Here is a 14,703-nt window from a genome sequence, read left to right as displayed (position 1 = left end):
AGTACCGGCGTGTTCCCCGTGCAGGTATTGCCTTGGAGCCTCTTGCAACGCGCTGATACGCTGCATAGATGGACATAACTTGTCGTTCTGGGCACGGCATATTTTGCAATAATATCAAGCAAAAGACAGAGATCACAGTCGAGACTGGCAAAAATAATGGTCAGTATGAGGGTCGAACTCATGACCTTGGCATTATTAGTACCACGCTCTAACCAACTGAGCTAACCGACCTTTGAGATAATAAATCACAAGCAAGAACTATCATTCAACAAGAAGATGCCTAGTGCTTAGCCCTTCTACGTTCCAGCCATTGTGATGCTGTTCATGTATGTCATTCTATGAATACTTTCGACCCGAGTACATATTTCATGATGCGGTCCATAGAAAAGCCCTTCGACCAAGTTTCCTAGAGCAGTAGCCGTTTTCTGCTTCATCATCAAGCCGATCCGCAAGGGGGTCCGGGTGAATCACGTGATTGCTTACCATATCGTCTTGTTCACGCCACTGGCTGTCTACGAGTTTAAGTTGTACCAGCAGTTTCGAAAAGTCTATGAACCCTTATGTCCAGACCCAACCGCAGACATGACGGCCCTTGTAGCGTATCGGAATCTGTGGCGGGCCGCCAACATTGCCTTTCAAGGTACGAATTAACCCATTGGACAGTTCGCGGGGCGCCTGCTGACTCTTTGACCCTAGGCGATGCTCCCGTGCTCGCTGCAGCTCGGCAGCAGATCCGCGACAACTTCCGCGAGAAGTCGACCCTTCCCGCCAACGACCCCACGATCCAACCGATGATTCAGAAGGCCGAGGAGGTGGCCAAATTCTTGAGGCACAACCTTGTTCAGGGTCAACCTCAGGGCAATGACAGCTTCAGTGAGTAATGGGTGCATGGTCTGCCGGTTGTACTAATGCTGACGACACCGCAGAGCTTCGGATTCACAAGGACACAGAGAGGGGCGATAACGACTCGATCAAGATTGCAGGACAGGGCAAGGCTTCCGGAGGCTGCTGCCAAGGCTGAAAGGTGGTTTGCAAAGGAAAAGGGAGGGACTCGGTTCCCGTTCTGCTGTACAACAGATGATGATACCCTGTAGAACGATACCATGAATTCTCAGCTCACTTGCTGCCATAAGGCTGACCCTAAGCGGCCTGATCCTGGCCATCCATGCTGCGCTCCAACTCCAAACTCCGCCGTGACCAATTGATTACAATTCTTTTACCATCCGATCACTCGCCCGCCAGACTGGCATACTGGGGCCCGTCGTCGGCTCCGGGAGGAGGCGCCGCGACTGCGCCGTGGCTGCTCTCGCCCTCGTCTGCGCCTCCGCCGCCCGTAAGCTGCTTCTGGCCACCCTGCTGCCCTGCTTTTCTCGCCCCTCCCTGTATCTGGCGACCATCCCTGAGCATATGTCCGCGCTGCTCCTTGTCCATGGTACCGATGGCCTTGGGCACACCCCAACGGACCCTGAGCGGACAACCTGCAATGACGGCGCGCCCCTTACACTCTGCTGCAGCCCTCTCGGCACCTTCGCGCGTTTCGTAGTTGACAAAGGCGCAATGCGACATGTGTGAGCAGATCAAACTCTTGATCTTGCCATGGGCCTTGAAGAAGTCCCTGATCTTGTGTTCTGGCAGGTCGTCCTCGACACCCGTGACAAAGAGCGACATGATGTTCTTATCTTGAGGTGGCATCCAGTCCTGAGGGCCGGGAGGCAGCTGCGCAGCACTGGGAAACGCCTGTTTCGCTCTGCCTCCAGGCCCGGCGCCTGCCGCAGCCGCGGCTCTCGAGTCCCCGGTGCGAATCGGACCAGCACCGCCCACGCCGGCACCTACCGCAGGGTCTCCCCCTCTAGATGACCCCCCTTGGCCCCCCGCGTCCGCACCCTCGATGGCCTTGCCTTTCCTGAAGTACGGCTTACTTGTCGCTAGTCGGCGCAAGAGCTCGCGCGCCTTTTCGTCAGTCTTCTCATACTCTTCGACGCCAGCGCGGCCCTCTTCGATTGCTTGCTCGTTATTTTGCGCAAAGTACTCCCTGTTGATGTCGGAGGAGGGACCGGGTGCCACCATTTTCAGGGCAGCGTCTCGAACGACGATTGGTAGGCCGAAGGAGAGATCGAGCATGCATGTCTGACAGCAGTTCTTGAGTCGTGCGCACGTCAAGCAGATGTTCGTCCTCTTTTTGCGACCGTGGGCGCTGTCGGCGCTCCAGCTGAAGACGGTAAAGGGTCGCGTACACTGCATTGGCAGAGTCAGTAAGCAGAATACCAGGATCAAGACACAATATTGACCTACAAGTTTGCACTCGGCGCCGTAGTCTTCCTTCAGCATCTTAACATATGGGTTGTCGGGAAGGCAGCTTTCGCATACGGACGGAAAGTCAGTAGACTCCCAACCAGAGCGGTTGAGGTCCTGTTTGATCTGAGGCGGCATGTCGTTGGCGCGTGCATTCGACGGATATGAAAAGGTGGAAAACAGCCGGATAAAGACGCGCACAAGTGGTCGTGTACTGTCGTGGCGTGTGATGCGGACCAGCGTGAGTGAGGTCACTGCGGTGGCTGGTGAAGTGAGGCAGCCTGATGCGGATTGGGAATTCTTGGATCAGCCTTATTGAATTCGCCCCTCAAGCCGCAGTTCGCTATCTAATCAGTACTGAGCACGTGAGAGCGCATTCAGTCTTGCTGACTCAGAAGTGTTTACTCATGCGCGCCTTCGTTCTACACGCGGCCAGCCACAGGCATCACATGCAACCAATACCCAGGCCCAAGGACCCCCATTCGAATTCGTATTCGCGTTGGCAGAGTGCCAGGACCCCTTTTGGTTGTCCGAACAGGCGGTCTCCTCACCGCCTGCCCAAGCGATCGGGCGCGCCCCGCAATTGGCCAATCATGGCCTTCATGTACATGCCATTGCCAGATTGGCAGATTGGCTGCGGGTGGGAACATTTTCCCGTTTGGCTCCTGAGAGTCGGCTCCCCGAAATTTGAGTACGCCGCCTTGTACTAGAGGAACAATCTCAAATAAAAGCTCTGTCCCTCCATAAGGTTCACCACGCCGTCTACCCCTTTGCCCCTCTTCCATCTCCATTCAAGCCGCGTCTCAATTTCTTCTTGCCTCCTCCTAGTTCAACACACTTGCCATTGCAAGCCGCTTTTGCCGATAACCCCCCCACCTTCAACATGGCCCCTTCCACTATTGACAAGCTCGAGCGCGAGGACCACAAGCGCGATGCCGACTTCAACAAGGCGCTCCACGGCAAGTCTGCGCAGGCCAAGGGCGGTATCGCCGCCATGTTCAGCAAGGGCAGCGACGCGAAGAAGGCCGCTGTCGACGAGTACTTCAAGCACTGGGACAACCAGGCGGCCAAGGACGAGACCCCTGAGCAGAGGGCTGTATGCTGAGACCTCGAACCCCTGAGGCGCATTTCCAAAGACTAACAAGAAGAAAGGCCCGCCAAGCCGAGTACGCGACTCTGACAAGACAGTGAGTACTCGCCTGTTCATGTGCACATGCCAGCAACCGTCTGACACTTGTTTCCGCGCAGCTACTACAACCTGGCGACCGACCTGTACGAGTACGGCTGGGGCCAGTCCTTCCACTTCTGCCGCTTCACCAAGGGCGAGCCTTTCTACCAAGCCATCGCCCGTCACGAGCACTACCTCGCTCACTGCATCAACATTAAGCGCGGCATGAAGGTTCTCGACGTCGGATGCGGTGTTGGTGGCCCTGCCCGTGAGATTGCCAAGTTCACTGGCGCTCACATTACCGGCCTCAACAACAACGACTACCAGATCGACCGCGCCACGCACTACGCCGCGAAGGAGGGCCTTTCCGGCCAGCTCGACTTTGTCAAGGGTGACTTCATGGTAAGCCGAGATTCTATTCTTGCTTGATCTCCTGTTCAGTCGGTGCTAACGTCGTCTCTCTTTCAGCAAATGTCGTTCCCTGACAACTCCTTCGATGCCGTCTACGCCATTGAGGCGACGGTGCACGCCCCCACCCTCGAGGGCATCTACAGCGAGATCTTCCGTGTCCTGAAGCCCGGCGGTGTCTTTGGCGTGTATGAGTGGCTCATGACTGACGAGTACGACAACGACAACCTCGAGCACCGTGAGATCCGTCTCGGCATTGAGCAGGGTGACGGCATTGCCAACATGTGCAAGGTCGATGAGGCTCTTGCTGCCATGAAGGCGGCTGGTTTCGAGATGATCATGAATGAGGATCTCGCGGCGGGCGACAATGAGTACCCCTGGTGGTGGCCCATGGCCGGCGACCTGTCCTACCTCCAGTACGCCTTTGACTTCTTCACGATTGCTCGCATGACCAAGTGGGGTCGCTTCATTGCGCACAACACGGCCGGCTTCCTCGAGATGATCAAGCTGGCGCCTGCTGGCACCAAGAAGACGGCGGACAGCCTGGGCCTGGCAGCCGACTGCTTGGCCGCCGGTGGCAAGAAGCACCTCTTCACGCCCATGTACCTCATGGTTGCGAAGAAGCCTGAGAACTAGATCAGCTCATCACCGGTTGAGCGAAGGAGCAGGAGTTGGGGCTTTTTTTTATGATGCTAATGCGTAAGGCAAGGGAGTGGCATTAAACATGAGGGGCAGCAGCATGAGCGAGAGGCTCGGCGTACTTGACTATACGATTTAATCTCATGTCCAGCCCACACGTCTGCCTCGCAAAAGAAAAAGAGGGGGTTCAGGACTATTTTTTCATTGTATCATAGATTCGACAATACATGATTGAACAGTTGGGTTAATTTCAATTGTCGTGATAAAGTCCCATAGTATACAACGCGTCGTGTCATACATGCACACCAGAGCAGTATCTGTAGTGAGGCACTTGCTGCTGATGCTGTTGTGCTCAGGGGGCGCAGGAGTGCATGGCAGGCCAACCAAGGGCAGCCAATGTAGACACAGTGAGCGGAGACAGACGGGCGCAATCGGAGACAAACGGGTGTCGACGATTGGATTGCCCGTGTTCCGCCTTACATAAGGCGATAGGAATCGGATAGCGCCTTCCCCCATTAGGACTAGGTCGCTGCCCCCGGCCTCCCTGTCTCCCCCAACGAAGCCAGCCCAGGCGCTGGAAGTTGGTGCGTGCAGGCACTGAGAGGTCCGCTGCAATTCAACGGACTGTCGCTGCGTCGAAAAAGTTGGGGACGACCCGGAAAGCTAAGCAAAAAAAGCTGCTCTCGCTGCGAGAAGGACCGCCTCCGAAATTCCCTCGACAGCTCCATTCTCGTCTCGTCCTCTATCCTTCCGCAATTCAACCCGACCCCCTCCTCCCTTTGGACCTTTCATCCTCTCGTCGTCGGCCGGTGTTTGTGTTCCACCCTTGGGGCTTTCATTTCCATCATTCGCATCATCTTCCTTCCCATCTCGTGTTTGCCCTCGAGATTCCGCAGCTGCCGCCAAAGTCAATTCGCACAGCAACCACACAACCCCCCCGAAGCTCGATTCAAGATGTCCCGACTTCTCCGTCCCGCCACCCGCCTGGCCGCCTCTACGAGAGCCGCCGCCCTTCGTCCCTCTGCCTTCCAGCTCTCTGCCGCCGCTCGATTCCCCTCTTTCGCCGCCCAGACGAGGACGTATGCCGACGCCAAGGGCAGCAAGGACTACACTGTCCGTGAGGCCCTCAACGAGGCCCTCGCGGAGGAGCTCGAGTCCAACGAGAAGGTCTTCGTCCTCGGAGAGGAGGTCGCACAGTACAACGGCGCGTACAAGGTTACCAAGGGCCTCCTGGACCGCTTCGGCGACAAGAGGGTCATCGACACGCCGATCACGGAGTCCGGCTTCTGCGGTCTCGCCGTTGGTGCCGCCCTCAGCGGCCTGCACCCTGTGGTAAGCATTGACTCTGCCCCGGAAGAATTGCCATGATGCGGTAGCCTGTGTGTCGAACACAGCCTGCGTGTCACTCCGGCTCGGGCTGGGACACGTTGGCGGGTTCGATGGTCCGCGCCCCGAGTTGCGCATTTGCTTTTGTCCGCCTGCTGACCACGTCTTTCTATAGTGCGAGTTCATGACCTTCAACTTTGCCATGCAGGCCATTGACCAGATTGTCAACTCGGCGGCCAAGACTCTCTACATGTCCGGTGGCATTCAGCCCTGCAACATCACCTTCCGCGGCCCCAACGGCTTCGCCGCCGGTGTTGGTGCGCAGCACTCGCAGGACTACTCTGCGTGGTATGGCAGCATTCCCGGCCTCAAGGTTGTCTCCCCCTGGAGCGCCGAGGACGCCAAGGGTCTCATGAAGGCCGCCATTCGCGACCCCAACCCCGTCGTCGTTCTCGAGAACGAGCTGCTGTACGGCCAGACCTTCCCCATGTCCGAGGCCGCCCAGAAGGACGACTTTGTCATCCCCTTCGGCAAGGCCAAGATTGAGCGTGCCGGCTCTGACCTGACCATCGTCACCCTGTCCCGCTGCGTCGGCCAGTCGCTCGTCGCCGCCGAGAACATCAAGAAGAAGTACGGCGCCCAGTGCGAGGTCATCAACCTGCGCTCCGTCAAGCCCCTCGACATTGAGTCGATTGTCAAGTCGGTCAAGAAGACGGGCCGCCTGCTGTGCGTCGAGTCCGGCTACCCCGCCTTCGGTGTCGGCTCCGAGATCCTCGCCCTCACCATGGAGTACGCCTTTGACTACCTCCACGCCCCCGCTCAGCGTGTCACCGGTGCTGAGGTCCCCACGCCCTACGCCCAGGGTCTCGAGGAGATGTCCTTCCCCACCGAGCCCCTGATCGAGGACTACATCGTCAAGATGCTGAAGCTGTAAGAAGGAGGTGAATACACGTGGAATGCGGAGAGGGCGAGAGAGGCACAAAGGGAAAGAGAGGAGTAGTTGGCTTGGGAAGAAGAATCGCTGGCGTATTTTGGGAGCCTTGGAATTGAGGTTTTCCTGACCATTCGAACGGCACTACTTCGATAATGGGCCGTTGACGCGCCGTTGGACTCGGGCGGAAAATTGTACTTGTATGCTGCTATGTCATATACACACATCCCATACCACGAGGAATGGCCCGGGCTGCCACGCAGTAGGGAGTGACTGCAGTCCTTTTTTGCTTGAGTCTATTAGAATATGGCTTGGCTAACATTATGTTTTTTTTCCCGCCGTGTGCAAGGTTCTCTCTTGTGAACCGTGCGCTGTAATGTGTCTGACGTCCTCGTAGAGGGATGGCAATATTTGGATCAATGTATAGAAATTATGGCTCAGGTCAGATAGGTATCCAGAGCTGGGTGCACTGGCAAGGCTGGCATAGCAAATGGTTGTAGAGCCGAGCTACAGTGGGGAATATAGCGCGTTCGACCACTGAGCAGGCCCTAATGAGCTGCTGCTCGGAAGCGACACCACGTCATTGGACCAGGGCACCACCCTCCATCTCACTCTGGTCCCCTCCTCTTGCCTGGTGGCCCCATCATCGATTTGAAGCTCAGCTCATACCACTCAACACTCAAATACCACTCTGGCCGTCGAACAGCTGAGCCTCATCCAGCATCTTGAGCTTGGAGAGTCTCGCCAATCATGACGACAGACTTGGCCGAGGCCATACAAGGTCTCCGCCTCGACGAGAAAGACGTCAATATCGACGACATTCTATTCGAGCAACGTCCCCGTAAGCGTGTGAGGCAGGACTCGTCAGAGCTCAAAAGAAGTCTGGAGAAGGACTTCCTCTCGCCATCCACCTTCTTCTCCAATGACTGGCTCAACCGGCTCCAGCAGTATGTCGCATTTGCACCGGCCACCAAGGATACCCCGCTGACACGTGAAACCAGACGCTGGGACTGTCCTGTCGACTACACGGAACTCTTCAGGCTTGCTCCGCCGCAGACTCGCACCGTGACCCGGTTCCAGCGTCACGGCCTCGAGGGCAGGGTCACCGGCTACAAGAACGTCACAGTCCCTGCCAACAGTGCCACGGCCAAGAACTCGACCTCGTTCTCCCGAAAACCCGCTAGCAGGGCCGAATTCGTGCGCGGCGCCGCTGGCTTCTTTCCTTTTGCTCCCGGCGGCCTCGAGGGCGTCGAGTCGGCTGCAGCGCTCGAGGACCAGCTGCATCACACGAGCGGCGTCGACGCCGGGTCCTCGAACAAGCTCGAGAGGGTCATCAAGCTCGGTGTCGACGGCAGCCTTCTCGAGGTTGCCCCCGGTCTCAGCCGCGGTATCAACTTTTCCAGCAAGAAGAATGACCAGGACGAGGCCAAGGCTGTCGAACAGGAGCTCGACGAGGAGCCTGAGCGGGCGCCTGACGCGCAGAATGAAGAGACGGCCGCCAGGGCCGATGGAGACGACGCTGACACCCCTGAGGAGGACGATGGCGAAGACATCGATGCCATCCTGCCGGTCGAGTTTCCTGCCCTCGAACCACATGGCACACTCGCGGCGTCCAGTGCGCGAAAGGCTGGCCGCGAATGGGCGCACATGGTCGACATCGACAGGGATATAACCAACTTTAGAGAACTGGTGCCCGACATGGCGAGGGACTGGCCGTTTGAGCTTGACACGTTCCAAAAGGAGGCCATCTACCACCTCGAGAATGGTGACTCTGTCTTCGTGGCGGCCCACACGTCGGCAGGCAAGACGGTGGTTGCCGAGTACGCCATAGCCTTGGCTGCTCGGCACATGACCAAGGCCATCTACACCTCGCCCATCAAAGCGTTGAGTAACCAAAAATTCCGTGACTTCCGGCAGGAATTCGACGAGGTTGGTATTCTCACGGGCGATGTTCAGATTAACCCTGAAGCCAGCTGTCTTATCATGACGACTGAGATTCTTCGCTCCATGCTGTATCGCGGCGCTGATCTCATCCGAGACGTCGAGTTTGTCATTTTCGACGAAGTCCACTATGTCAACGATCTAGAACGTGGCGTCGTGTGGGAGGAAGTCATCATCATGCTCCCGGAACATGTGTCCCTCATCTTGCTGTCAGCTACTGTTCCCAACACGCACGAGTTTGCCTCTTGGGTGGGCCGAACGAAGCAGAAGGATATCTATGTCATCTCTACACCGAAACGGCCAGTACCCCTGGAACACTACCTATGGGCCGGCAAGGACATCCACAAGATCGTCACGGCCGACAAGAAGTTCAGCGAAAAGGGCTGGAAGGACGCCAATGCTGCTCTTCAAGGCAAGGAGAAGCCCAAGCAGATCGAGAGCAGCGGCAACGCTCGCGGCGGCGGTCCGTCAAGAGGAGGTCAGAGAGGAGGCCAGCGCGGCGGGCCTCAGCGCGGCGGCCAGAGGGGCGGTGGAGGCCAGCGAGGCGGAGGCGGTGGTCAACAGAGAGGTCGCGGTGGTCCTCCCCGTGCGAGCCATGCACCAGGGCACATGGGCCGTGGTGGACGAAGTGGATTCGCATCTGCTGCTCAAGACAAGAACATCTGGGTCCACCTCGTCCAGTTCCTCAAGAAGAACACGCTGCTGCCCGCTTGTATCTTCGTCTTCTCGAAGAAGCGGTGCGAGCAAAATGCCGATGCGCTCAGCAACCAGGATTTCTGCACAGCATCCGAGAAAAGTGCCATTCACATGACGATCGAGAAGTCGGTTGCTCGGCTTAAGCCGGAGGATCGTCAACTACCACAAATCATCCGGCTTCGTGAGCTCTTATCTCGTGGCATCGCTGTCCATCATGGTGGTCTGCTTCCCATTGTTAAGGAGGTTGTCGAGATTCTGTTCGCTCAGACCTTGGTCAAGGTTCTCTTCGCCACGGAGACTTTTGCCATGGGTCTCAACCTACCTACGAGGACTGTCGTTTTCTCCGGCTACCGCAAGCACGATGGACACTCGTTCCGCAACCTTCTCCCCGGAGAGTACACGCAGATGGCCGGTCGAGCTGGACGCCGGGGTCTTGACCCCGTCGGTTCGGTTATCATTGTGCCGCCAGGAACCTCCGACGAGGTACCTCCCGTGGTTGAGCTACAGAAGATGATTCTGGGCGAGGCGTCTAAGCTGCGCTCTCAATTCCGTCTAACTTATAACATGATACTCAACCTGCTGCGAGTGGAGGCCCTCAAGATCGAGGAGATGATCAAACGCAGTTTCTCGGAACACGCCACTCAGCAATTGCTGCCCGAGCACGAGAAGGCAGTCAAGGTCTCTGAGGCCGGCTTGGCGAAGATCAAGCGTGACTCTTGTGACACTTGCGACAAGGATAAGGTCATGGACGTGTGCCATCAGGCATCCCAGGATTTCAAAGAGCTGACCACAAGCCTCTACTCCGCACTGGTCAAGCTGCCGATTGGTCGCAAGATGTTTAGCCAAGCACGCCTGATCATCTACAACAAGGATGGTGTTCGCACCCCGGGTATCCTCCTCGCCGACGGTGCAAGTGTCAAGGGCTCCTCCAGTGGCGCAACACTTCACGTCTGTGAGCTCCGAACACTCCGCGAGACCCGCGACTCGACAGACCTGCTGCCCTTTATCCCTGCCTTCCGCAAATACCTCACTCCCCTTCCACAGCACAAGAAGCAGATGCAGGTCAAGACTCTTCACGTTCCTATTGCTGACGTGGAGTGTCTGACTCGCTATACCACGAAGGGCATCGTGCCCGATATCTTCCAGGGGGGTGAAGAGTACCAAAAGGCAAAGGGCAGGCTGCACGCTCTTTGCAGTGGCTGGGATGATCTTTGGGACGAGGTCGATCTTGCCAAGATTAGGAACCTCGCACTCCAGGAGATCATTGAAAAGCGTCAAGAGGCTGTTCGCACTGCTTCCCACTCGCCTGCGCTCGAGTGCCACAATTTTGTCAAGCACGTACGTGGTGATAATGCGTTCAACCCTTTTTGCTCTGCCGCTAACACTTATGTAGTTCGCCATGTGTCACGACCAGTGGCTCATCAAGGACCATATCGCCCAGTTGCAGCTGTCGCTGTCCAACCAGAACCTCCAGCTGCTTCCCGACTACGAGCAGCGCGTCCTCGTCCTCAAGGAGCTTCAGTTCATTGACGACAGCGCTCGTATTTTGCTGAAGGGCAAGGTAGCCTGTGAAATCCATTCAGGCGATGAATTGGTGCTCACGGAGCTCATCCTTGACAACGTGCTCGCGGACTACGAGCCGGCCGAAATCGCCGCGCTTCTTTCGGCTTTTGTGTTCCAGGAGAAGACAGACAGCGAGCCGACGTTGACGGGCAACCTGGAGAGGGGCAAGCAGACCATCATCGACATTAGCGAGAAGATCAACAATGTCCAGACGATTCATCAGGTCATCCAGTCGACGGACGACTCGAACGACTTTACGTCACGGCCGCGTTTCGGCCTGATGGAGGTTGTGTACGAGTGGGCCCGTGGCATGAGCTTCAAGAACATCACCGACCTGACTGACGTGCTCGAAGGCACGATTGTCAGGACCATCACCCGACTCGACGAGACGTGCCGCGAGGTCAAGAACGCGGCTAGGATCATTGGCGACCCTGAGCTGTACCAGAAGATGCAGGCTGCGCAGGAGCTGATCAAGCGGGACATTACGGCCGTGGCAAGTCTTTACATGTAGAGGGGTTATTTGGGAAACGGGCATAGGGGCGGATGGAAGCATTGGATTGTAGATGATGATGATTGATCACGCATATATGCTGAAGACCTCTTATTTACTGTTCGAGTTTCATCGTTCGTCTGTCACGTTTGTGAAACTCCTTTTGTCGAGAAACTTATTTGCGCATGTCGCCTGTTCCTCATACATGAAGAGGTAATGGCGGCCATCAGAAAGCCAGCGTCAGTCAGTCTGGTAAAAACGATAGATGTAGTTCAAGGTCCCTCTGCTTCCGCCCTCGTCGTATCTGCCTGCAATCCACGATTCGTTCCTCGTGCCCATGTAACGCCAGAAAAAAGATCCCCATTCCTTCTTGAGTGTGTGTTCCAAGCTCTCAAGATATCCCCAGTCACAGCCGGCGTCTATGCACGCAGAGCGCGCAGCCTCTGCTGCAGGGCATCCTCCTCCTCGGCGGTGGGCTCCTCGCGCGCGGGCTCCTCCTTGGCCGGGGTGGCGCTCTCGAGCTGCTGGCTCAGCTGCACGCCAGCGTCGTCGGCGAGCTTGCCGAGGAGCTCGTGGACGGCGTCCTCGGAGACCTGGGTGCTCGTGGACTGGGTGATGGCGTCCTGATAGATGCCGTTGGACATGGCGTACTCTTCATTCTGCTGCTTGAACTGCTCGAGGGTGACCAGGGTCTGCGGGCGACATGGTCAGCGGGCGGGAGTACCAAGGCAGCGTAAAACACGTTGGCAGGTTTTGAGGCAGACCGGCGGCAGGTGGGCGGGGCAGGCAGCGGGCGGCTCACCTTCTCTGGGTTCATGTTCCTCTGTGCGACGGACATGGTCCGCGAGGACTGGCCCATCATGTGCGTCATGCGGTTCATCGAGTTGTTGGCCTGGATCTGGGCGGCCGAGAGCTCGGCCATGTCGGCCATCTGGTCCATCTGCTGGGCGAGGGCCTGCTTGGACAGGAGCATCTTGGCCTTCTGGTAGGCTTTTTGGGTCTCGCCGTTCTTGAGGAGCTGCAAGTGGTGCTGTCAGCGCTGCCGTGCGCATGGTCTAAGCGTCGGGTACAGCGTGCGCAGTTGGGAAGTTTGGAGACATACGTCCTGGATCTGCTTCTTCAGGATGGGATCCTGCTTGGCGGCCCTCTGGGCTTCTCTCCTGGCCTGTTTCGCTTGGAACTACGGGCGGGCGTCAGCGTTGGGTGACGAGCGATACAAGAGTCCTGCTTTTCGAGGCCGCCGAGCATACTCGAAAAGGAGAGAACGTACCCTGGCCTGGAACTCGACCTGCATGTCGCGACCGAGCTGTCGGTTGTTCATGATGGGCGTCGTGCGGTTGGGATGCTTATGGCGGGGAAGTGCAGGACAAGTTGGAAGTGGCTAGTTGGGAGGAAGCAATGGTCCGTCTTCGCGATTGGATGAGTGCCGAACGCTCAGAGTCTCGAGATCGCAACGTGTTTACGAGAGAGAGACGAAATCGAATCGAAGTGGCGATGTGTCGGAGGACTGCGTCTAACAGAGTGTAAGAGTTACTTTGGTGTCTTGGCCTCGTCGGCCGGTTCTCGCACCACATGACGGGTGGGAGCCTCGCGCGGGGGCGGAGCATCGTTCAGCTGTCGGCAGTCCCTGACAGTTTGAGGCAGTCTGGCAGACCGTTGGACCCCGCCAAAAGGGTAAGCCACTATATGACGCAAATTAGTGGCTGGTCAGCCACAGTGTCAGCCACGCCTGTCCGTTCCTCGAGGCTAGTATGCCCTTCAGGGTCTAGCATCTCTTTAAGTCCCCCTACCCCCTACCCGCCCACTAAGATATACTAAAAATAGCAATTTATAGGGTTCTATATCTCTAGTAATAGTGAAGATGGATATTTAAATTTTTAATATAGTATAGATTAAGGTATAAATATAATTATTAAGAGGGCTTTACTATTTATATAAACCCCTAATCTAGTGCTTCGGCTATACTTATAAGCTCTAAATAGGTAGGGTATATAATATAAGGCTTATAATATAGTTAATAGTTAATTAATGCTATCTCTAAGTTACTACTACCTACGTAAATTAGATATACCTATTTGATTCGCTAATTATATAAACTATAATTTATATACTCCTAAAAGCTATAAATCCTAGATATTACTATATTAATTACCGCCCTAGGGAGTCCCCTAATATTAATTTAATACTAGCTCTCTTTCTTTATAGATAGGATAGCTATAAGAACTAATATAAGGAGCTATTACTAGGGTTAATAACCGCTCTAATATACCTATAATTCTCTAGTCTCTAGTATATTAGATCTACTCTTCTAGCTTTAAAGTGAATAACTAATAATAGGAAATAATAGATAGAATAAGAAAAACGTAGCTTAAACCTATTATTCCTATAAACGTTAGGCCTCTAGTTCCTTATAAAGGTATTAGGCTAAGGGCCTAGATTAGGGAAAGTAACTAGATTAGCGAATAATCGATAAGCTATTATATTAACTTTAACTTATTAAGGCTATCGAGTATAGCCTCGACTTCTCTTTTAAACTTAGGCTTATCGCTAAAATATTAGAGATAATATAAATAGAGGTTAGGTTCCTAATATTTAACTCCTTATATTGCCTCCCTTCCTAGAGGTCTAGTGCCTAGACTTATAATACTTTTACTAATACGTCTTACTATACTAGTTTATATAGCTTATAATATATTATCCCCTAGCTTAGTTATAATATATAGCTAGGTTTAGATATATTACTAAAATTATAATAATAATAATACTAATAATAGCTTAGGAGTAGATAATAGTATAGAATAGCCCTTATTATTAATTTATAAGTAATAATTTATTATACCTATTTTATAAGGTTCTCTCCTTTATACTTATTAGTATATATCGTAATCGATATAGGAGGTATTAGGCAACGATTAAGGGTATAGCTTAGTTATAGAATAAAGAGATAATAATAGATAAGAGGAAAGGAGAGATAAAAGTAATTATAGCTCTAGAAGGAGACGTCGAGTCGAGAAATAGATCGAAGATTCTTATAGCCCTTAATAAGAGCTATAAAATAATATATTTTTCGTTTAGATTAAAGGTAAGAAGGTAGAAAGGTAATTAAGAAGAAGGTTATAATTAATTAAGAGAAATATTTAAATTAATCTTAATAATAGTAAAGTATATTTAAGAAGGTATCTATTCTTAATAATTAAGAATATATAATCTGAATAGGAATTACTATATAAAGGGGATTTATAAGTATGT

At 54.2% G+C, this 14,703-nt stretch overlaps 6 protein-coding genes and 1 non-coding gene across 7 annotated transcripts; 4 read left to right on the top strand and 3 right to left on the bottom strand.

The window, feature by feature from the left end:
- Nucleotides 1-157: 157 nt before the first annotated feature.
- On the bottom strand, nucleotides 158-231 carry VDAG_20077. Its single transcript has one exon. It is a non-coding gene; the product is annotated as a tRNA-Ile (tRNA).
- A 304-nt stretch (nucleotides 232-535) lies between these two features.
- On the top strand, nucleotides 536-1,138 carry VDAG_01645 (uncharacterized protein). The gene is made up of 3 exons (XM_009657674.1): nucleotides 536-640; nucleotides 697-873; nucleotides 927-1,138. The coding sequence occupies exons 1-3, from the start codon at nucleotides 583-585 to the stop codon at nucleotides 1,019-1,021; spliced, it is 330 nt and encodes a 109-aa protein (XP_009655969.1). The 5' UTR covers nucleotides 536-582; the 3' UTR covers nucleotides 1,022-1,138.
- Nucleotides 1,139-1,227: 89 nt separating this feature from the next.
- On the bottom strand, nucleotides 1,228-2,430 carry VDAG_01644 (pre-mRNA-splicing factor slt-11; the record flags this gene model as incomplete). The annotated part of the gene is made up of 2 exons (XM_009657673.1): nucleotides 1,228-2,235; nucleotides 2,293-2,430. The coding sequence occupies 2 exons, from the start codon at nucleotides 2,428-2,430 to the stop codon at nucleotides 1,228-1,230; spliced, it is 1,146 nt and encodes a 381-aa protein (XP_009655968.1).
- A 745-nt stretch (nucleotides 2,431-3,175) lies between these two features.
- Nucleotides 3,176-4,504, top strand: VDAG_01643 (sterol 24-C-methyltransferase; the record flags this gene model as incomplete). Its single annotated transcript, XM_009657672.1, has 4 exons — nucleotides 3,176-3,388; nucleotides 3,445-3,479; nucleotides 3,541-3,862; nucleotides 3,929-4,504. 4 exons carry the CDS (start codon nucleotides 3,176-3,178, stop codon nucleotides 4,502-4,504), a joined length of 1,146 nt encoding a protein of 381 aa, XP_009655967.1.
- An 804-nt stretch (nucleotides 4,505-5,308) lies between these two features.
- VDAG_01642 (pyruvate dehydrogenase E1 component subunit beta) lies at nucleotides 5,309-6,999 on the top strand. The gene is made up of 2 exons (XM_009657671.1): nucleotides 5,309-5,839; nucleotides 6,009-6,999. Exons 1-2 carry the CDS (start codon nucleotides 5,462-5,464, stop codon nucleotides 6,765-6,767), a joined length of 1,137 nt encoding a protein of 378 aa, XP_009655966.1. The 5' UTR covers nucleotides 5,309-5,461; the 3' UTR covers nucleotides 6,768-6,999.
- Nucleotides 7,000-7,514: 515 nt separating this feature from the next.
- VDAG_01641 (antiviral helicase SKI2) lies at nucleotides 7,515-11,475 on the top strand (the record flags this gene model as incomplete). The annotated part of the gene is made up of 3 exons (XM_009657670.1): nucleotides 7,515-7,711; nucleotides 7,766-10,739; nucleotides 10,795-11,475. The coding sequence occupies 3 exons, from the start codon at nucleotides 7,515-7,517 to the stop codon at nucleotides 11,473-11,475; spliced, it is 3,852 nt and encodes a 1,283-aa protein (XP_009655965.1).
- Nucleotides 11,476-11,873: 398 nt separating this feature from the next.
- VDAG_01640 (uncharacterized protein) lies at nucleotides 11,874-12,775 on the bottom strand (the record flags this gene model as incomplete). The annotated part of the gene is made up of 4 exons (XM_009657669.1): nucleotides 11,874-12,146; nucleotides 12,257-12,472; nucleotides 12,557-12,634; nucleotides 12,725-12,775. The coding sequence occupies 4 exons, from the start codon at nucleotides 12,773-12,775 to the stop codon at nucleotides 11,874-11,876; spliced, it is 618 nt and encodes a 205-aa protein (XP_009655964.1).
- Nucleotides 12,776-14,703: the final 1,928 nt, after the last annotated feature.

This window comes from Verticillium dahliae, genomic scaffold, assembly GCF_000150675.1.
Source record: "Verticillium dahliae VdLs.17 supercont1.3 genomic scaffold, whole genome shotgun sequence".
Lineage (NCBI taxonomy): Eukaryota > Fungi > Ascomycota > Sordariomycetes > Glomerellales > Plectosphaerellaceae > Verticillium > Verticillium dahliae.
This window is presented reverse-complemented; position numbering and strand designations above follow the sequence as displayed.

What these genes read in the sequence shown, in the direction of transcription:
- VDAG_01642 (XM_009657671.1), top strand. Translation starts at nt 5,462, where the DNA reads ATGTCCCGACTTCTCCGTCCCGCCACCCGCCTGGCCGCCTCTACGAGA. An exon ending in TCAGCGGCCTGCACCCTGTG is followed by an intron (nt 5,840 to 6,008) that starts GTAAGCATTGAC and finishes GTCTTTCTATAG; the next exon opens with TGCGAGTTCATGACCTTCAA.
- VDAG_01645 (XM_009657674.1), top strand. Translation starts at nt 583, where the DNA reads ATGACGGCCCTTGTAGCGTATCGGAATCTGTGGCGGGCCGCCAACATT. An exon ending in CGCCAACATTGCCTTTCAAG is followed by an intron (nt 641 to 696) that starts GTACGAATTAAC and finishes CTTTGACCCTAG; the next exon opens with GCGATGCTCCCGTGCTCGCT. An exon ending in TCAGGGCAATGACAGCTTCA is followed by an intron (nt 874 to 926) that starts GTGAGTAATGGG and finishes ACGACACCGCAG; the next exon opens with AGCTTCGGATTCACAAGGAC.